This window comes from Lytechinus pictus, chromosome 3 (genome assembly GCF_037042905.1).
Source record: "Lytechinus pictus isolate F3 Inbred chromosome 3, Lp3.0, whole genome shotgun sequence".
In the NCBI taxonomy this organism is placed as follows: Eukaryota; Metazoa; Echinodermata; class Echinoidea; order Temnopleuroida; family Toxopneustidae; genus Lytechinus; species Lytechinus pictus.
The window spans coordinates 22,287,501-22,306,748 of NC_087247.1; the positions used below are offsets into that span (position 1 = coordinate 22,287,501).

The 19,248-nt window shown below is 36.9% G+C and overlaps 2 protein-coding genes across 3 annotated transcripts in view; both read left to right on the plus strand.

The window, feature by feature from the left end:
* LOC129257613 (aminopeptidase N-like) overlaps nucleotides 1–15,894 on the plus strand; it is a 22,894-nt gene extending 7,000 nt beyond the window's left edge. The window contains exons 5-17 of one of the 2 annotated variants that reach the window (XM_054895984.2): nucleotides 588–701; nucleotides 1,124–1,258; nucleotides 1,975–2,106; nucleotides 2,606–2,778; nucleotides 3,170–3,261; nucleotides 6,040–6,176; nucleotides 6,982–7,185; nucleotides 9,075–9,157; nucleotides 10,626–10,751; nucleotides 11,519–11,689; nucleotides 12,239–12,376; nucleotides 12,949–13,027; nucleotides 14,437–15,894. In XM_054895984.2, the coding sequence (XP_054751959.2) occupies nucleotides 588–701; nucleotides 1,124–1,258; nucleotides 1,975–2,106; nucleotides 2,606–2,778; nucleotides 3,170–3,261; nucleotides 6,040–6,176; nucleotides 6,982–7,185; nucleotides 9,075–9,157; nucleotides 10,626–10,751; nucleotides 11,519–11,689; nucleotides 12,239–12,376; nucleotides 12,949–13,027; nucleotides 14,437–14,586 (1,734 nt within the window). In that variant the 3' untranslated portion in view covers nucleotides 14,587–15,894. The remainder of the gene's footprint in view (nucleotides 1–587; nucleotides 702–1,123; nucleotides 1,259–1,974; nucleotides 2,107–2,605; nucleotides 2,779–3,169; nucleotides 3,262–6,039; nucleotides 6,177–6,981; nucleotides 7,186–9,074; nucleotides 9,158–10,625; nucleotides 10,752–11,518; nucleotides 11,690–12,238; nucleotides 12,377–12,948; nucleotides 13,028–14,436) is intronic. The other variant, XM_064096638.1, reaches the window with a different exon arrangement.
* A 1,980-nt stretch (nucleotides 15,895–17,874) lies between these two features.
* LOC129256457 (aminopeptidase N-like) overlaps nucleotides 17,875–19,248 on the plus strand; it is a 30,190-nt gene continuing 28,816 nt past the window's right edge. Inside the window, exon 1 of the mRNA XM_064096639.1 lies at nucleotides 17,875–18,799. Within this exon, the coding sequence (XP_063952709.1) occupies nucleotides 18,060–18,799 (740 nt within the window). The 5' untranslated portion in view covers nucleotides 17,875–18,059. The remainder of the gene's footprint in view (nucleotides 18,800–19,248) is intronic.

A 19,248-nucleotide genomic window follows, 5' to 3' on the forward strand; every position in this document is an offset into this window, starting at 1 on the left:
GGGAGCCAAAAGAAGGACAAATATAGTCTTAAAGCTACATGTATATGGCAACATCATAAAGTAAACAGTATAGACACTTCTCTGAGTGAAAGTTTCAATGGCTCTCGTTCAGATCTGTATCGAGACTCATGATCAGGGGGAAAAATCTTGAAATATGAGCAGTTTTTTCTACATAGACCACCCTTTTTTTGGGGGGGGGGTGGGGAGGGGTGTTTTTTCGCGAAGTTGCTTAATTAGCATTTACTTATGATGAATTTGAGGAAGGCAATTTTATGTATATAAAATCAATTAATCAAAAATAGAAACTGGCTATTTCCCCGTTACTTTATAAGATATCGCAACCCCCTTCTTCTTTTCATCATCTTATTCCTTCTCCTTGTTGAATAGTTTGGACATGAAAATAAACTCGAACCGAACTTTGACTGAGTTATTATTATTATGTCTGTGTGTATACCGAACAGCGCATTTTGTCAATAGCTACCAGCTATATAGTTGCCCCCCCCCCCTCTCGCCGGATCTATAATGCTCTTATTATAACTATCATAGAATATGTTATATTTTAACCTTCATGATTTTTCTAATGTCAGTGGTTCGGCAACCTGGTCACCATGGAGTGGTGGGATGATCTCTGGTTGAACGAAGGATTTGGGACGTACTTTGGAAATCTGGGGGCCGATGCTCTTCATCCGGAAATCAAGTTTGTAATTACAACCCCAGCCATTCTTATGTCTTATCTAGAGTTGATATCCACATGTAAATACATTATAAGTCATGAAGTTTTAGTATTCATTACAGTCCTGCTTTATGCAAGCATTATATATTTCAAGGAATTCATATTTCAGGATGGCGGAAAGTTCACGAGAACGCTAAATACTAAAATAGAATGAATAAAATGAACATACTGTAAAGTTAAAAATGCACATTTTCCAGCACGAAAGGTATTACGTTTAAGCTTATAATTGATATGGTTATAATCATAATTATTATCATTGTTCTTATTGTTATTATTGTTGTTATTGTTGTTATTATTGTTGTTGTTATTATTATCATCATCATCATAATAATCATCATCATTATAATATCATCATCATCACCATTATCATTATTTTCAACTACGGTACAGCTGGATACAATGGTCGCTGTTAATAATCACCTCGTTCTGACCAGTGATGCGCTCTCTACGTCACATCCTATCAAGGTACATGTAACATCACCATCAGAAATCGACGAGCTTTTCGATGATATCTCCTACATCAAGGTAATGCCTTTGACATTTTAATCAGCTATCAAAAAAAAAATTGAGGAATGTTTGAAATTCTTTGAGTGATTATGCACTTTGTTCATTTATCTATACAACAGAAAACTGGTTGATGACAGTGAAATTTGTTCGTCAATAATTATTAAAAGGAAAAAAATGCTAAACAAACTGGGACAGTTTCGCTTGCTTCTTATTCGCCCCGCATTTATAAGAAACTAGACCCGCCACTGTATGCTATCCACTGGGTTAGATGACATTGTTAATTTTAAACATCTCTCAACATTGATATAACTCAAATCCCGGTTTAAATTGACATTTATACAGTCTTCTTTGTTTCTCACTTCATTTTGCAAGATAGTCCGCGGTGTTTTTCCATGTCCTTCTAAATGCATCATTGTCATCTGCTTCAGTTCTAATCATAGGCGGCGGAAGCGGGGGGGGGGGGGGGGACGGGAGGTCCTGCCCCCCTAACTTTGAGGTGGGGGACGGACCTCCCCTAAATTTTCTGTTGATAACTTTTTTTTTCTTGTCCAATTTTTTACCTGTGTCCTTCCCAAAATTTCAGGTGGACCCCCCCTAATTTTTTTGGCTTCCGCCGCCAATGGTTCTAATCATATATATTTTTTTATCATAATTGAGCATTCCATGTACCTAATCAATATTCGTCTGTCATTGATTGTTATCTTGATTCTTTATCCCACAACCGTCCTAACCAGGGAGCAGCCGTAATACGCATGCTCCATGATATGTTAGGTGATGACGTATTTCGAAGTGGAATCCAACGTTATCTTAGAACGTACGAGTACAAGAATGCGAACTCGGATCAATTGTGGGATGCTCTTACTGAGGTAGGTTGATAGGTCAAAATTATTATAATCTATCACTCAAGTAGATCATTTCTGAACAACTTATTTTCGTTTCATAGAACAATAAATCATACAGGAGGGGCTATTCAAAAATAAAATGAAAAGAAAAATGAAAGAATGTCCTAAACACAGAAAAGACCAGAGGGGTTGAACTCTACACCTTGATGACATCCCCCAAAGCTTGACGGACATGTATTTGGATATTTTGTTTCAATATCGGATCACGTTGAATTACATTTTTTATTTTTTCTCCTCTGTTTCTGTAAATTCCTCTCTCTCTTGGTAAGGCATGTGTCCTCATTACCAGATCCCTCGGAGAGGACCTTAAGTCTTCGCTCCTCTGTTATTTTTTTAAATAAGCGTGCATGCTTTCTCAGCAATCAGGTGAAACAAAAATTATTTATACCATCGGTTAATTAGGAGTCGGTTCAATTGGTGTGAGTGTAACCATGGTAACATTTTTGTTGTCTCTACATGATAGGCTGACATGGGCAATGGTAACATTGACGTATGGCAGGTGATGGATACATGGATTCTACAAATGGGTTATCCACTGGTCAACCTGACCAGGATTGATGAAAGAACAGTATCAGCGGTACAAAAGAGATATCTTGCCAAGGGCCAGGTGTCTGATCCAAGAGAAAGTCCGTATGGGTGAGCAATTAGGTTCATGAATAAACTTCCCAACGTTATTGTAATCATTTAAATTTAATCTTAGAATGTGTAATCTCTTCATGAAAGAGGTCCATCTGTGGTAAACACGAGACATACAATACCCACCAAACATCAATAATTTCTTCAATGTATACCCAGTGCCCTTATACCTAACAGGTCCCTTGTCGGGACAAATCGGCGATTTAAAAAAATTTCCAGCAAATATTCCATGATTTTTTTTTAAAGTAAAATCATTCAATATTACAAAGCACAGACAGTCGATATTTGTACTCAATAATTGTATAATGAGAAGAGAACAAAAAACAGAGCAAATATGATGTCTTCATCGGACCCCATACTACTACTTGCTTAATCATTGCCTCTTTTTCAGATATGTTTGGTCGATCTACCTTACCCATACCGATAATGGATCAAGAAATTTCAATGATTCGCCCTCAGTTTGGATAAGAGATCAAGAAATACGTAAGTATTTGAAAAACAAAAAAACTGTATGTGCGTATTTCCCTCATGTATTTAACGAGACCTTTCACCGCGTCCTGCAACGAACGCATGGTGTCCAATAAGAAATGTCTTCACGGAGTCTAGAAATATAAAACACCTCTTAAAGACACCACACCAAACTAGATCTGATTTCGTCCTGTAAAATAATGATAAACCAGACTTAACTAGGTTTGTAGCATTAATATAGACACTGGCGTAAATCCGTGTTGAGGGGTGGGGGGATGACTGAAATATTTTGGCATTTTTTTTGCAATCATGTTTTTAGATATGCAAGGAATTGTAATTGATATGTCCACAGTGGCGTACCGTGGTACACGGCATTGTGGGGGCACCAGCAAAATTTTTTGATCACTGAGTGAGCGCGCGAAGCGCGCTCAGTTGCTAGTTATTCTGACCTAATAGAGACATTTTAAGGACAATGTCATTGAACGGATATGAATCTCACTGATCAAATAATGCGAGCGCGAAGCGCGAGCTGATTTTTTTTATATTCACACCTAAAAAGGGACATTATAATCAAATTTGTGTAATCATGATAGGTACCTGTCTCGCTAAACAATGCGAGCGCGAAGCGCGAGCTGAAATTTTCGTATATTTTGACCCCAAACAGCGAGATTTTAAGGAATATATTTTAGGAATCCATTAAGATCGAGTATGCATATCTCACCATAGTCATCTAATGCGAGTGCCAAGCGCTTGCAGATTTTATTAGAATTACATCTGAACACATGAAACACTTTTTGTAGTCATTGCAATCATGATTATCATACGCATCTCACTAATCAAATATTGCGAGCGTGAAGCGCGAGCAGAAAATTTAGATAAGTTAGATAATTCAGACCTGAAGTGGGGCATTCTAAGGTTTCTTTGTAGGAATTAACTTGGACCATACGTATTTCATTAACCAAATGATGCGAGTGCGAAGCGCGAGCTGAAATTTTTTGATATTCAGATCAGAAAAGGGGAAATTTTAAGGACTGATTTCAGGAATTCATGAAGAGCAGACATATCTCACCAATCCACTAATGCGAACGTAATCACGGACAGGAAATGTTTTTATATATACGAAGACCTTAACATGGGGCAATCACTTTTTGAGTCATGTAAAAGAAGCATAGGCCTATGTCACTACATAAAACAATGATAACTCAAGTGCTAGGAAATATATTTGGTTTATATTGACTTGAAAACGGGATGTTTTAGTACAACAGGATTATATATCTCGTTGAACAGACAATGCGAGCACCAGGAACAATAAAGACGTAGGCCCTGGGCAAAGTATGTTTCATAAAGTTATGATAAAAATGTTTCTTATGTAATGTAACATAACATAATTATAATATAATATAACATTATAATGAATAATACTTTCTTCTTTCCCACTACGTTTCTTTTCCTTTCTCCCTCTTTTCTCTTTTTCCCCATTTCCCCGTTTTTTTTTGTCAGCCGATGCGGGGAGCATGAGCCTCCCATGCCCCCCCCCCCCCCCCCGTAGTTACGCCACTGTATGTCCATATGGCAAATACCCCTCCACTATTATCTTTTACCCCATGATGGTTTAATGGTTTTATTAGAGATTACATTAAAAAAAATTGACATTCCATCTTAATCCCTTCCCAAAGACACCAACATTGATGATTTAGAAGAAACGGGGGTTTCTCTTCAATGTTATAATAAGGACATAATTTTTTCGTTTGGAAATGGTGAACTGGCTCTTTATTTGCATTTTATGATTCAATAATATTGTTTTATTTGTTAAGCGGTATTTTAGGAAGAATTTTCACCAATAAAACAATTATCTCTTGCGATTTTTTTTTATTTCTTACGTAAAAAATGGGGGGATGATTGTACAGGCCACCCCCCCCCCCTCCTCGAAAAGTGGGGGGGGGGATATATTCCCCCATCCCCCCGGGATTTACGCCAGTGAATATAGATATGTTCCATGTACGGACTTAGACTCGTTTGAATATTCTTATTATTACGTTCTGAAAAGTATGTTGCAAAAAGGCAAAACGGGCTAAGAATCTCTACCAACGATCTGTTAAAGACTTTTGTGGTCGACACAGACTGGTTCGGACGGGTTAAGTCCTATATTGAACCTATTCACTCCCCGTACTAGGTAGCGACATAAATTATTTAAACCAACGAAGAATGAGTTGGGAACCTTCAATTTCTATTTCCCTGTTTTGAACTGAATGTGAATTGACTGGGTTGATATTCAAACAGACGAGATGGAAGTATTAAAGACCTTTCTAGACATGTTTTCTAAAGAAGTACGACTATGATAACTTTGCCATTATGGTAACTACCATGGCAACGGGGCTTTATATACAGCCAATCAAAATCAAGGTTTCTACGGGGGTTTCTTTGGCAGTTACCATATAGACAAATCTACCATAATGAAATGGTAAATTCTTCATAAACGAACATTTTATTTGAATTCCTACCACAAAAAACAGGTTAATAGATTTTCGGGGATCCGGTATGAACTGATAAACTTGGGTTTGGTGGTTGTGAGGGCTCTATTTGACTAAAATGAAAATAATAAAATCCATCCCTTACCATGCTTACGATAAACAATATCATTATATGTATTCAAATTTGTTTTACGCTTCACAGTAGGCATGTAAAATGTAAACTCCTATAGGGCGCTTCATTTGTAAACACAAATCAAGTGCTTTTTATGTTTTGTTTCAAAACACAGAAGAATGAAATCAAACAAAATATTTTGTGTTGCAGATGAGTTCAGTTTAGCTGATGGAGTTAGTCTAGATGACTGGTATCTTGGAAACCTTCATCAGTTCGGTTTCTTCCGAATCAACTACGATTTAGAGAACTGGATGAAACTTATCCATCAACTGAAAACTGACCACGAGGTAAGTCTTACTTTTGATTCACTTGAATATGTAGGCACTGAAGCTTATATACAGAATTGTTAACTATTATCATTGTAATGACATTGATATAATTTTATGTATCTATTTATTTATTTATTCAGCCAAGAGTTATTTACACAATGTATCATTGTCAGTTACAGAATTTCCAAAACAGCCATGTCCGGGTGTTTTATATTGACGATCAAATCAATAATCATTCATCGATTCCTATAATGACGAATTGAAATTGACTGTTCAAGTATAGATTCGGCACATTCTCTCAGTAATATTAACATATCTATTAATTATACATATATCTCCTATTTCATAATGACTGTCATTGGTCAATATCTGTGTCACCTATAGCCCCGGTGATATCATTTACCTTCCCTCAGAGTATGTATATAGTAATATGGTTGAACTGCATGTATTCAGTTTCCACCCCATCTAGGAAAGTGGCTCCACTTTTTTCTTTTTAAATATTTGGAATACTAATTTTCCTCCTATTTTCGGGGCAGCCTTCCTTTCTGATCTGACTTTTTTTTTCATTTGAAATATTTGTTCGTTCTTTGTGATTATCCGTTTGTCCTTTAGCCTTCAATCTTTTAAAACTATTTTTGGCCAATGTGTTGGATTGTTTGGTTGTACATGGTCACGAGGCATGTCGTGAAATCCCCATTGATACATTGATTGTAGTGTGTGTGAAATACATCGAAATCACGCACGTTCACCAATATAATACCCTTTGAGGAGTTCCCGCCTCGTCTAGTTAAAACGAAATTTTGGTATGATATTATTTTGATAGGTTATACCTGTCCTAAACCGAGCCCAGCTTCTGGAAGATTCCATGAATCTTGCTTTTCATGGTTACCTCCCGATGTCAGTGGCCCTTGAACTCGTTGGATACTTACAGTATGAATTCAGTTCCGCCCCATGGAATGCTGTTCTTAGTTATTTGATCTTCTTCAGGGATAATCTGGCTGCCACATCTCTCCAAGGGCCATATGAGGTAAGACCCTTGACACCATAGGAGCCGGAGGCAGGGCCCTGGGAACGTTTTTTTTTCAGTGGGGGTGCTGACATGAGCTGAAATCTCTCCTCAAAGGTGGGGGGGGGGGCACAATTTTCCATTGTTCTTTTACATACACACGCACATGCAATGGCACTCCACACACAAACACATATACACTTTTTTATTTTTAAATTTTTTTTTTTTAAACAAGTTCACACCTAGTTACCTATAATGCACATTGCATTTCCATTTATTTGAAAGAAAGATAAAAGAGCATTGTAGATTAAATGCCTTGTTCACGGGCATAGCTGCCGCGGTCGGGGATCGAACCCCGGACTTTCTCATGTATAGCCAGGCGCCTTAGACCACTCGGCCACGGCACCTCCACACCTCCACGGCACCTCTACACACCCACCCACCCTCACACACACACACACACACACACACACACCCTCTCTCTCACACGCACACACATTTATATATATATATATATATATACCTGAGTAAAATAGAAATAGTCTGCTTCGGCATATGGAATAAAATAATCATAAATGGTTTGGTAAATGCCGTAGAAATAATGCCCATGATGTGACAAAAAAAGAGAATTCAAAATCCGTTTCTGAAACAGTCGTGAAAAACACGTCTGTTCATGGGCAGATATATATACATATATATATACATGTATATACAAATGTAAACAGTCATACTCCTTAACACGACTCTGTGTCTTGTACCAAATACTTAGGCGAAAAAACGACAAGACGATTTGACGTTGCTGAAAGCTCGGATTAAATTGTGGTCTATCAGCAACGTCAAATCGTCTTGTCATTTTTTGCCTATATATATATATATATATATATGTGTGTGTGTGTGTATGAATGTAAATGTAAATGACAGTCGCTTCTTAGCTTTATTCTTATAAGTGAATATATATAATTAAATAGTGCGAGCTAAGAAAAGATTGGAAATTATATTTTGTCCTGAAAATTGAACATTTTGAGCAATGTTTGTGGTCCTGAGCAAGATGCGTATGTAACAAATAATCGCGCGAGCAGATATATTCAATATACGTTCTGGCCTGAAAAGGGACCTGTGATAAGGACTGTTTTCAGATACCAATAAAGACCTAAAAACTGGACATTCTAAGCACTATTGTAATAAAGAACATGATAGGTATATAACTATTTTTGATGCGAGCACGAAGTGCGAACGGAAACAAAATTGAGATTTCAGAACTAAAAACGGGGCATTCTATACACTTTTCTAATCATGAACAGGATAGGTATATAACTATACGATCGATGAGAGCACGAAGCGCGAGCGGAAACAAAATTGAGATTTCAGACCTAAAAAACGGGACACTCTATTCATGTTTTGTAAATCAGGAAAAAGAATGGTAATTGGGTAACTTCCTACATTAATAATGTGAGCGCGAAGCGTGAGTTTTTTTTTTTATATTCTGATCTGAAATTTTATAATTTAAGCACGTTTAAATAAAAAAAAAAAAACAAGATGCGTAACTGAATAAACATGCGTGCGCGTGTTAGTTTTAGACCTAGAATTACGAGATTAATTTCCACGGGTGCTGCCCAAAGACCTTATAATATATTACGAAAATAACACACACAGCACCCCGCCTCCTAGGGTCATGGCGTCCAGGCGATTTTGTAATTTTTTTTGCCCATCTAAGGCGATGATACGACCCTCTGTCATAGGCTCCTGTACAAAATTAGAAAATCGAGGAAGAGGGCATGTCACTTTTATAAGTGTTCATACGTTCGTAGCTTCCAGCTTCCTAAAGCCCTTATATCACGAAGGTATGATTTTGATAAGGGTTTAATTTTTGTGATGTTGCTTCATACACTTTCTTTTATTTGTATCTACAGAGATATCTGAGAGAGCTGACGAATCGAGCGTATGACGAACTTGGACTGGAGCTTGACATCGAGACGATATCACTTGATAAAGCGTCAGTGTGCCAAATGAGTTCTTTTCATTATTGATCTGAAAGGTTGTGGGTAATGGGTATGCAGTGGTGGATTCAGGGGGGCAAGGATGCCCCCCCTCTCCCTCCCCCTATAGTGGCCCTGAAGGGACATCGCAAATAGACCAAATCGCGAATATTGACGACGAAATTCACGTCGCCAATTCCGTCGTGAAATTCGCGACGACATTCACGATTTCCCTAATTTTGTCGTGAATTTCGTCGCAAATTTCACAACGATATTCAGGACATCGTGAATTTCGTCGTGAATATTATTCACGACGAAATTCACGAGGTCGCCAGTTTCGTCGTGAATTTGTTTTGCTTTGGCGGTACATGCATATGGAACTCTTGCCGAGACTTTTAACCATGCTTTCTGTGAAAATGGTAGGTTTTAACTTCAAATTATTATCCTTTTGTTCAAGTGGAATAAGTATGTATATTTGTTAGATCTAAGGCTGCCATCGCCTAGACTATCTAAGTAAGTTGTTGAAGACTACCGGTAGACTAGATCGATAGGTCTCGTTTCTTAATTCAGTGCCAAGCCCATGCCAACATGCATGTGTTCAACTCAAAATCATAGTCGTCTTCTGGCGCTTGTTCGAGGACCGCATAAGGAAGCAAAACAAATTCACGACGAAACTTGAGACGTCTTGCATTTCGTCGTGAATAATTCGCGACGAAATTCACGATGTCCTGAAAACAACGAAATTCACGACGGAATTGGTGACGTCGTGAATTTTGTCGCAAATTTCGTCGTCAATATTCGCGATTTCGTCTATTTGCGATGTCCCTTCAGGGCCACCATAACCCCCCTCCCTAGCGGGATGATTCACTGATGTCTTACCTAAGCGAAATTGAGCCGAAAATGCTGCCCCCATTCCTTTGGATTTGTGATAACATGCACTCTCGTAATAACTTTTTTTTGGTTACTTTTCAGCCCTTTTCTACGTCATTTCTTGCGAACGAAAACATTTTAAGGGTTGGGAGGTGGAAGGGGCCTGCCTTCCATCAATTTCAAAAACCTTATTTGTGATTGACCACCAGATACTTCTATTTCAATTTTGAAATGCGATTTCTTTTCATAAGCTCAATCGCAAAGTCACTTGATATTTTTCGATCATTATTTAAACCATTTGTTCTCGCCTATAAAAACATCGCTATGTATGCCAATTATATATAATGAAATGAAGAGATGCTGCAATCAACTACTAGACCGGGAGAAACAGATAGATAGATATATGGGTGGATAGATAGATAGACAGATGGGTGGATAGATAGATAGATAGATATATGGGTGGATATGGATGGGTGGATAGATAGATATATGGGTGGATATGGATGGGTGGATAGATAAATATGATAGATAGATAGATAATGTTTGATATCACAGCTTCGATGTCTCTTGATGATAAGTCATGCCAAGTAAACATAAAATTGTTTTTTTTTACAGGAAGACGAGAGAAATTATTCAACCGATATCATGTAAGGTCCAGAATCCAGATTGCAGTCGTCATGCATTAGAGTTATTCCAAGATTTCAAGGCGTCATACAATCTCACAGACCCAAGCAGTAGTGTGTAAGTTACCTCTCCACTCTTCTTTCTGTCTTGGCCTGTAAAACCAACTGACGTTATTAGTAGAACTTAGGTAACCAAATGGATGTATATTGCTTCGACAGACAGACATGGTTAAATATTGCTCTACCTGTAAAATATATGTTCGACGAGTGAGCAGGCTGAGCCGGAGACTTTCAGAAATCTCTATTCTATGAAGAAAGAATGAGAAGGTAGTATTTTATTGTAGACTAGATCAAATCTAATCAGGATTATGGACTGCTTTAGTTTTGGGGCATATTTTTTTTTGGGGGGGGCAGCTCATGGGTGCAACACCGAACTGATTGTTAGGCCCCCTTAAACTTATCACTTTGTATGAAACCAACTATATTGAACATGTTAACCAGAACACAATATAGGTATCTATGAATTGTAATTTTCATTCTATCTCTCTAGCTCCTGAAAGCCTAAACTCTTAAAATAGTTGGGCAAAAATGCCAAACTTTTAACCAACCCTTGGCAACATACTGTCCACACAACTATTGGTTAAAAGTTGCCCAATTGGGTAATAAAAACTAATAATTGGGTAATGAATTTGTTCAATTTGATAATAATTGCCCAGAATATATATATTTTTACCAATCATACATTACCCAACACAGTGGACAATATGTTGTCCAACATGTTAAGTGTGTATAGATTATAACAGGCTCCCGAAAGCGTAAAAAGTGGCATTTTCAAACAGAATTAATAATGATTTATCATATATGTTCTTCATGTTTCCGATTTAGCATTGACGTCAATTCGCTGGAAACATTGCTCTGTACCGCCATCAGAGAAGGCACGTTCGAGGAATGGGATTATATATGGTCCCTATATATCGATACTAGATCTACTATGTCACAAACTAAGTTGTGGATATCTACTCTGTCCTGCACGATACGTCCATGGCAGATACAAAGGTAAAAATACTTGAGAGAAGCTTTCGCGTTCTTCGAAGCATTTGGGCAAGAAACACCATAAGAGATATAAAGGATAATGGTTCTTATCAGCATGATTTCCTTTCCCCATACTGATAAAAATCATTTATGCGCTTTAAATCATTTTTAAAGCGCGGGAAATTAGCATGATGCGGATAAGTCTATATGACGGGAATTAAAAATAAAAAATATATATGATTGATGAGTTAACAAAATGCATTTCGTTACTGAACAAATACGTATTATTATATGTCATAATGGCGGTTAGGTAAAAATGTGCATAAAGTTTTTTTTCCTTTAAATGACATTCATGTGAATTTATATTTTTTGTGTTTGGACTTCGAAAAGTTAGTTTAAGAATATCGGTTCCTTTTCGGTGGTGAAAGTATAAAACTGCATAAAGAGGAATATTGTGTTAATCTTAACATTCCAATGTCCGTTATCGTTTATTTTATTCAGTCATGCAATGAGTCAAGATATACCTTTATATTCATATAGCATATAACCTATTATTATTGTCTTATTTTACAGACTAATGGAGTATCCCATGCAAAACCCAAGAACAACACATCAGGTCGGCTTTATTCTTGAACAAGTAACAATCACTCCCACCGGTCGGACGTTGGCTTGGGACTACTTACGACAAAACTGGGATGTCTTACAGAACATGTAATGGTTCTATTTTCTCCAACACCCCCCCCCCCCCTCACCCCTTCTATCTCTCTCTTTCTCCCCCCCCCCCTCCTTTTTGGTCATTTGATATTTAACTAAAGGTTATTTTGTAGGTATATCAGAGTCAGTCGCCGCGTCGGGAATAAAACAAGTTAGGTCTACATTAAGAGAACTTTTTTTTATAGGATGGACTGTTATTGGAATAATTATGTAGCCAAAGAAGGTGTTTATACAGTGATAAGTGTGGCTCTATGATTTAAAATTAGAATAGGTGAATGCCTTTCTCAAAGGAACATCGAATGAAATGTGACCTGATTTTTTTTTATTTCAAGAAAGCATTGCCAGCTGTCTGTATCTTATTAAATAAAACTTTTCAAAACGTTTTCTGTTTATTTTTCATTATTACAATATGCCTTTTATTTTGGGGAATGCGCTTACATAAGATTCAATGATTTAATTAAAAAGAAATATAATACATTAATACAAGTTATATCAACATATACCCCAAACCATCTCAACAGTACGTCAATAATGATGATGACATTTCTTGCATACATTTTTTTTTTCAGGTACGGAGGGTCATATAGGTGGTTAACACTCATTCGTACAATAGCCAGTGATTTTAATACAAAAGCACAACTCGAAGAGGTAAGTTGATATAAGCACATTATACATCAATAAAATAATGATGGTTTAGAATTTTCAGTAAACAAGCTGGTATTACCTTTAATAGAGAATTATTGTGTTTGCTTGGGGTATATATCTCGTTTATATTTCCCAAGGTTCGAGTATAGTACTCCGAAGGATCCATAGGCCCTATTCAAAGATTCGTTATGGTTTGCTAATACAGAGGGTTTTATTAAAAAACGAAATGAAATTCATTATTCTGAAGGTTCGATAGTCTGAAAATAAAATTAGATTCGTAGAGTCCGTTACATATTTTCTTGCTAACAAACTAGAATCAGTTTTATATATTTCATTCTATATCAAACATAATAGTAATAAACCTATTTTTTCGGATTTACATACCTTCGAAATAACGGACATTCATAATAATGCCAATGTTTAGATCGGCAAACTTTTTTTCCATTTTCGGACGAAACGATACAGTACAAATTACGATGTCATCGTAATTTGTACTGTATATGCAATTTGCGTGTTTCAGAATAACGAACCTACTGAGCAATTTGAACCTTAGGAATTACAACGATTGACTGATATACTGGAAAGAGCCAAGGTACACCGTCTCTCTTCAAGTGTGCCACAGTATTATATCTTCACAGTGTGGAACCAAGGAGGTGGAACACAATGTGCAATCTTCTTCACCGAGGAGTAGTTCCTTGCCTTCACACTGTGAATAATATTTCCACATAGTCCACACTCTTAAAAGTGTTGGGCAACATACTATCCACACAACAATTGGTTAAAACTTTATACAATTCTGGGTAGTTTTAAACCAATAGTGTGTGCTTTGGGTGAAAATTGCACAGTATTGGTTGAAAACTACCAAGAGTTAGATATTTTTTTAACCAATTGTATAGACAGTATGTTGCCACACATTTTTAGAGTGCACTATTTCAACACACTGTGGTCACAGTCTGTGACACTGTTCTTTTCAGCAGGTAACCGTCACCCCTTTTCATGCTGATTTTAGAAAAGAAATACTAACTTTTCATAAATACATAAGAATTATCTAATTATGTTTGCAAAGACTATCCTTTACCTGAGTGTCTGCAGATCATCGAGGGGGGGGGGGGGTTGTCCGTGTTATTAATATTTGGTTTTTTTTCTTGTTCATTATTTTGTATGCGGCAAGTCAATGGGGGATGGGTCGTCAAATCAATCGTATATTTTGCAACTAATTGATTGCTTCTTACAAAATAAATGATTGATTTTCTGCTCTATGGTTTCAATTTTTATGATTAATAGCAAAGTTTCATTTTATATCCGCAATCGATCACATTTTTTTTGCCTCATCCTGTTAATCTTACGTCACTATATAGCACACAAGTTCCGCGTGAATATTAACGAAGTTCGTTTTATATTTGTCATTACAGTTGACGGCCTTTGTATATTCAAGGGATCTCGGATACGGTGTTACTACACTCCAGCAAGCCATTACATATACTAAGCTCAACATTGATCTTTACGATGCTATCTATCCAGAAGTACGGGCCTGGTTAGAAGCTTATGATCAAAGGCAATGAATCATCCGTCTACTTCATTAGGGAAAAAGGCGCCATTTGCTTGGCCATTACTTCTAATATTGAAATTGAATGTAGGCCTGTATTTTGAAAATTTATATATTTTAAGATTTAAACAATAAATTGAAATAGCACCCAGAAATGCTAAGGAGACTCACCTATACTATATTGGTCCCATGATGATGTCTTTCCATTGTACGATGTCATGTAATATGTGCACTGATCACACGGCGTCCGTTCATTGAACGATACCCCTACGATGGTCGAACAGTGACCTTGCGCTAATCATACGATGTCCCTACGATGTATTTAACGGCTACGATCTACAATTGTCTAAAATTGTACTAATCCGCGCTAAGCAAATCTCGTATGACAACTGTATACGATGTACGTCACTCTCAGAAGATCTTATGATTGCCAGATTTGCTTGCTTTCCGAAATTAACTTGAATCCACCATGTGCTACACCACATTACCATGGCAATGGCGTGAGGTCAATAGTAGCAGTATAATGAAGGGCAAAAGTCGGTGAAAGCTTGGAGAGAAATTATCTCAGCAGAACAGAGTATCGGAATTTTGTTTTTCTTAAGCGATTCTTCAAGCTGGACAAGAAATAACAAAGTTATGACATTTTAAAGTTTTGCATTATTTCGGTGAAACAATCCTATGCATGTCTTCATGAATATGCAATAAGACAGATGGTCTCATATCCCCACTTATTCTTTTGTATTTTATTTTATGAAATCATATTTATTCATGTTTTTCCTCCAAGAACGAATGAATATATTGGCAACTGATTTATTGTGCAAGATAATCATCGCTAAAACATGTTTTGTGACAAGGGAGAAATAATTATCATACACACAGATATGAAAATAATGAATTAGGATTTCATGTGATGATATAAGATAAAAAGAAAATGTGGATATGGCATTAATAGCCACCTTTATTGCATAGTCATGACGGCTTGCATAGATTTTCATGTCACACAAAAAAATCAGCAAGTTTAGCAAGGTATAAGTTAGTGCTTTTCTATTTTCGATCATGTATTTTCACGCATTTCTGTGAATAGTAATACTCATATCAATAGTCTAAAGGTTTAATCAATGTTGTTGTTATGTATAATAATTTGTTTCCCTTCTTATAATCTCCTTTTTCTTTTCCATTTTTTCATAATTTACTTTTGTTTTCTATTGGGTGCCCTTTTCAAGTTTATGCCAAATGTGGCCATTCACATTTTGTGTGATTTTGATTGTATATACATGCCCCCACGAATGGCTATTTTAAGAAATAAAATATCCATGCAATTGTCTTTATCAGTGTCTTTGTCATCATCAGTGCCATTGTCTACATGCATGTATATATTTCTTTTCTTTTCTTGTGGGCATGAGAGAGCCAATGGTGTGACATGCCAATTCAAGTAGTGGAGCTATTAATCAAGATATTTTATAATAATGTCCCACATAGAGTGAACACAGATGTGCATGTTAGAAACCGAGAGAAGTGAAATTTGAAATTGAAATAAAAAGTACAGGTGAGGAAAATGGTGATGAGAGATGGAACTATGATTGTTCCACATCGTCCTGCACCGAACACAGGTAATTTGATTGAGTATCCGGCAAGATTAATTCCGTTAAAGGGACAGTTCATCCTGTCAAAATGTTGATTGTAAAAATAGCAAAAAAAAATATATTGCCGAAGGTTTGAGAAAAATCCTTTAAAGAATAAAAAATTCATTAGAATTTTAATTATTTGATTTGTGACGTCATATGCGAGCAGCTTTCCTACATATCGAATGGTAAAAAATGAATGAAATGTAATTTTCTCAGAAAATTGAAAATGTTTTGTACTGCACATTTAGTATATCAATAGACAAACCATTTTACACCCGTTTCTAATTTTTATTATTTTTCTGCTATTTTAACAACAAATTTTTCTTCACAGTGCGCCAATAAAATAAGCAACGAAATAATCGGCTCCTCATAAATGCTACAAATTATCATTGTTATTATTTTTATTATTATTATTATTCAGTGTAGTAGAACGTGTAATTAAATCTCTGTTTAAGTTCTATCCGTCGTCGTCGGCATATGTTCGTCTCGAAAGACGATGGTGTAGCGCATTACATTTTCTAGAGTGGCAGTCTCTACAGCAATTAAACGTGACCATGTTATCATGATGGCTTGTATCAAACATCTGTGTACAACTTGAAGAATACCAGAAAGAAACTTGTGTGTACACCGTGCCCATTGCCTTTTATTTGTTGATCAAATCAGTCATTGTTTTTCACATTTGTAATAGATCTTCCATTGATTTAAATTAATCCTTCATAATCGTCGTCGTTTACACTTCGGTGGAGACAGGAACATATAGATTACAATTTTACCAAATGGACAGAATGTCACTTGATTCACCTCTATAAATACTAAATTGAAACATGTCATAAAAAATGACTCGTGACTCCTAATATAATATACCATGTGATAAGATATAACAGAGTGGATGAGTAAAATGTTTTTTGTTTAATCATAGAATGATATTTTATTCAGACTAAAGAAAAATAAGTCGATTTCCAGAAATATGGAGGAAAGAAGTGCCAAACGGTACCATCTCTGTTCAATTTCTAGTTTATTCATTATAATGTGACCATAATGATCATAATGACAGATGTGATTGAGTATTTAACACATCCGATACAATGTCCTGTATGAAGCATAGCTAGCTTTCTGCCCTTTCACACGGTATAAAAATCGTAATTTGAATGATGATTCCAGTGAAAAATACGGCTAATGACGAATATTTAGCGTGTGTGAATCAAACTAGGACATGATTAGAATCACGAACGCTAATCAGTTACGATAACAATAGCAATCATCACTACAATGATGATTTAAGATTCACGTGTAAAAAGGCCCTTACAGCTAATAAAGAAAATATAAACCATCAACATAAGACCGAGTAGAACTAGGCATATGATAGTGGACAGGTTTATGACGAGAACCTGTAATGATATACATGTATAATAATATTAATGATATGCAACATTTATATAGCGCTAAATACAAATGTTTCTAAGCGCTGCATACTATTACCCCGGCTTTAGGACACTTGAGGCATTTAAGGAATTCCTTCCTACCGGGTGCCTGGGTGGAGAGTGGCAAATGTAGATAAACGCCAATTATAGGACGCGAGTGCTGCGGTGGGGTTTGGTTTGAACCCCGGACCTTGTGGTTCAAAGTCCGGAGACTTATCCACTGAGCCACAACATCTCTACGCATTATGTATACATAATAGTATTCTATGTGTCTGTTCTTGCATTGGGGGCGTCTCCGGTCGACTTCCAGCAAAAATCAATATTTGTTCTGATCGACTCCTAGTATTGTAAATGCAAGTTATGGAGAAACTAGTTGACTCTTAAAGCACAACCATTTGGCACAATCAATAGTTGGTGGACTGCGTTAGGATCGGCCAAGCAAGATGGGTTATTCCGAAAAGCAGACGTTCCAAATCCACGAGGACCACGACGATGGCAAGGTTCACTTGTCACAGAATCAGGTCATCATGGTCGGTGTCCTGATCGTCGCACTCACCGTCGGGGTTGGTCTCCTTTGTTTCTATGTTCCCGACAGAAGCTGCGGAGATCATGTCATCATACCCCACTCCACCACACCGGCTGGAAAAGACACCGATCCCCCGACGCAAAGATCGACTACAACGGAAGGTAGCGAGGTGACAGAACCTGAAAAGTCCACCACCACCACAACCACGACATCCGTGCCCGAATCGACCACGTTATCAACAACAGGTCCTCCTGGACCATGGCCTGGTCGACTAAGTAGAGAAGTAGTGCCAGAGTCGTACGAGCTCTCCCTCAAACCATACATCTACGATGAAGACGTACCGGCTGGGAAAAAGAGGTTCACTTTCGACGGAAAAGTCCTTATCCGTGTGATATGCAACAACGCTACAAGTCGCATCACTCTCCATGCTGATAACATCACAATCGACTCTATCAAGGTCACTGTGATGGGAGACACCGTCGATATCTATGATGGTCTTGAATTTGAAACCGAATACGATTTCCTCCACATCGATCTCATGCAAGAACTGGTTGTCGGTGGGGTATACGACATCGATATTGGCTATATTGGTGAACTGAGTGATGGACTGTCGGGGTTCTATCGTACGAGTTACCAGGATGAAAGTGGGACAGAAGTGTAAGTATAACTATTTGTTCGACTCTCTCTCATTTTCTCACCAATGTCCAAACCACTTTCTCTCATTTTCAACTGTTTTTTCCTCACGCGTCCAAATAAGCACACAATTATACTTAATGATAATCACTTACTTTGTTTTATGCAGGATTACAGCAGTGAAAATAATTATGATTAACATTTCAAAGGTTTATTGAAAATAAAAGTAAAACGTTCTTTTCGGTATCTCATAGTTTTTGTCTTAACTGAGAATGGCCTTATCTAATTTCTAGTCCTCCGGTCAATACCCCCCTCCCCCTCCCTCTCTCCCTCTCCTTTTCTCTCTCTCCCTCTCTTTCTCTGTATATATATATATAGATATACACACACACACATACATATATATATATATATATATATACAGTGCGTATAAAAAAAACGGGACAGATTTGAAAAGTCTATAAAATTTTTGT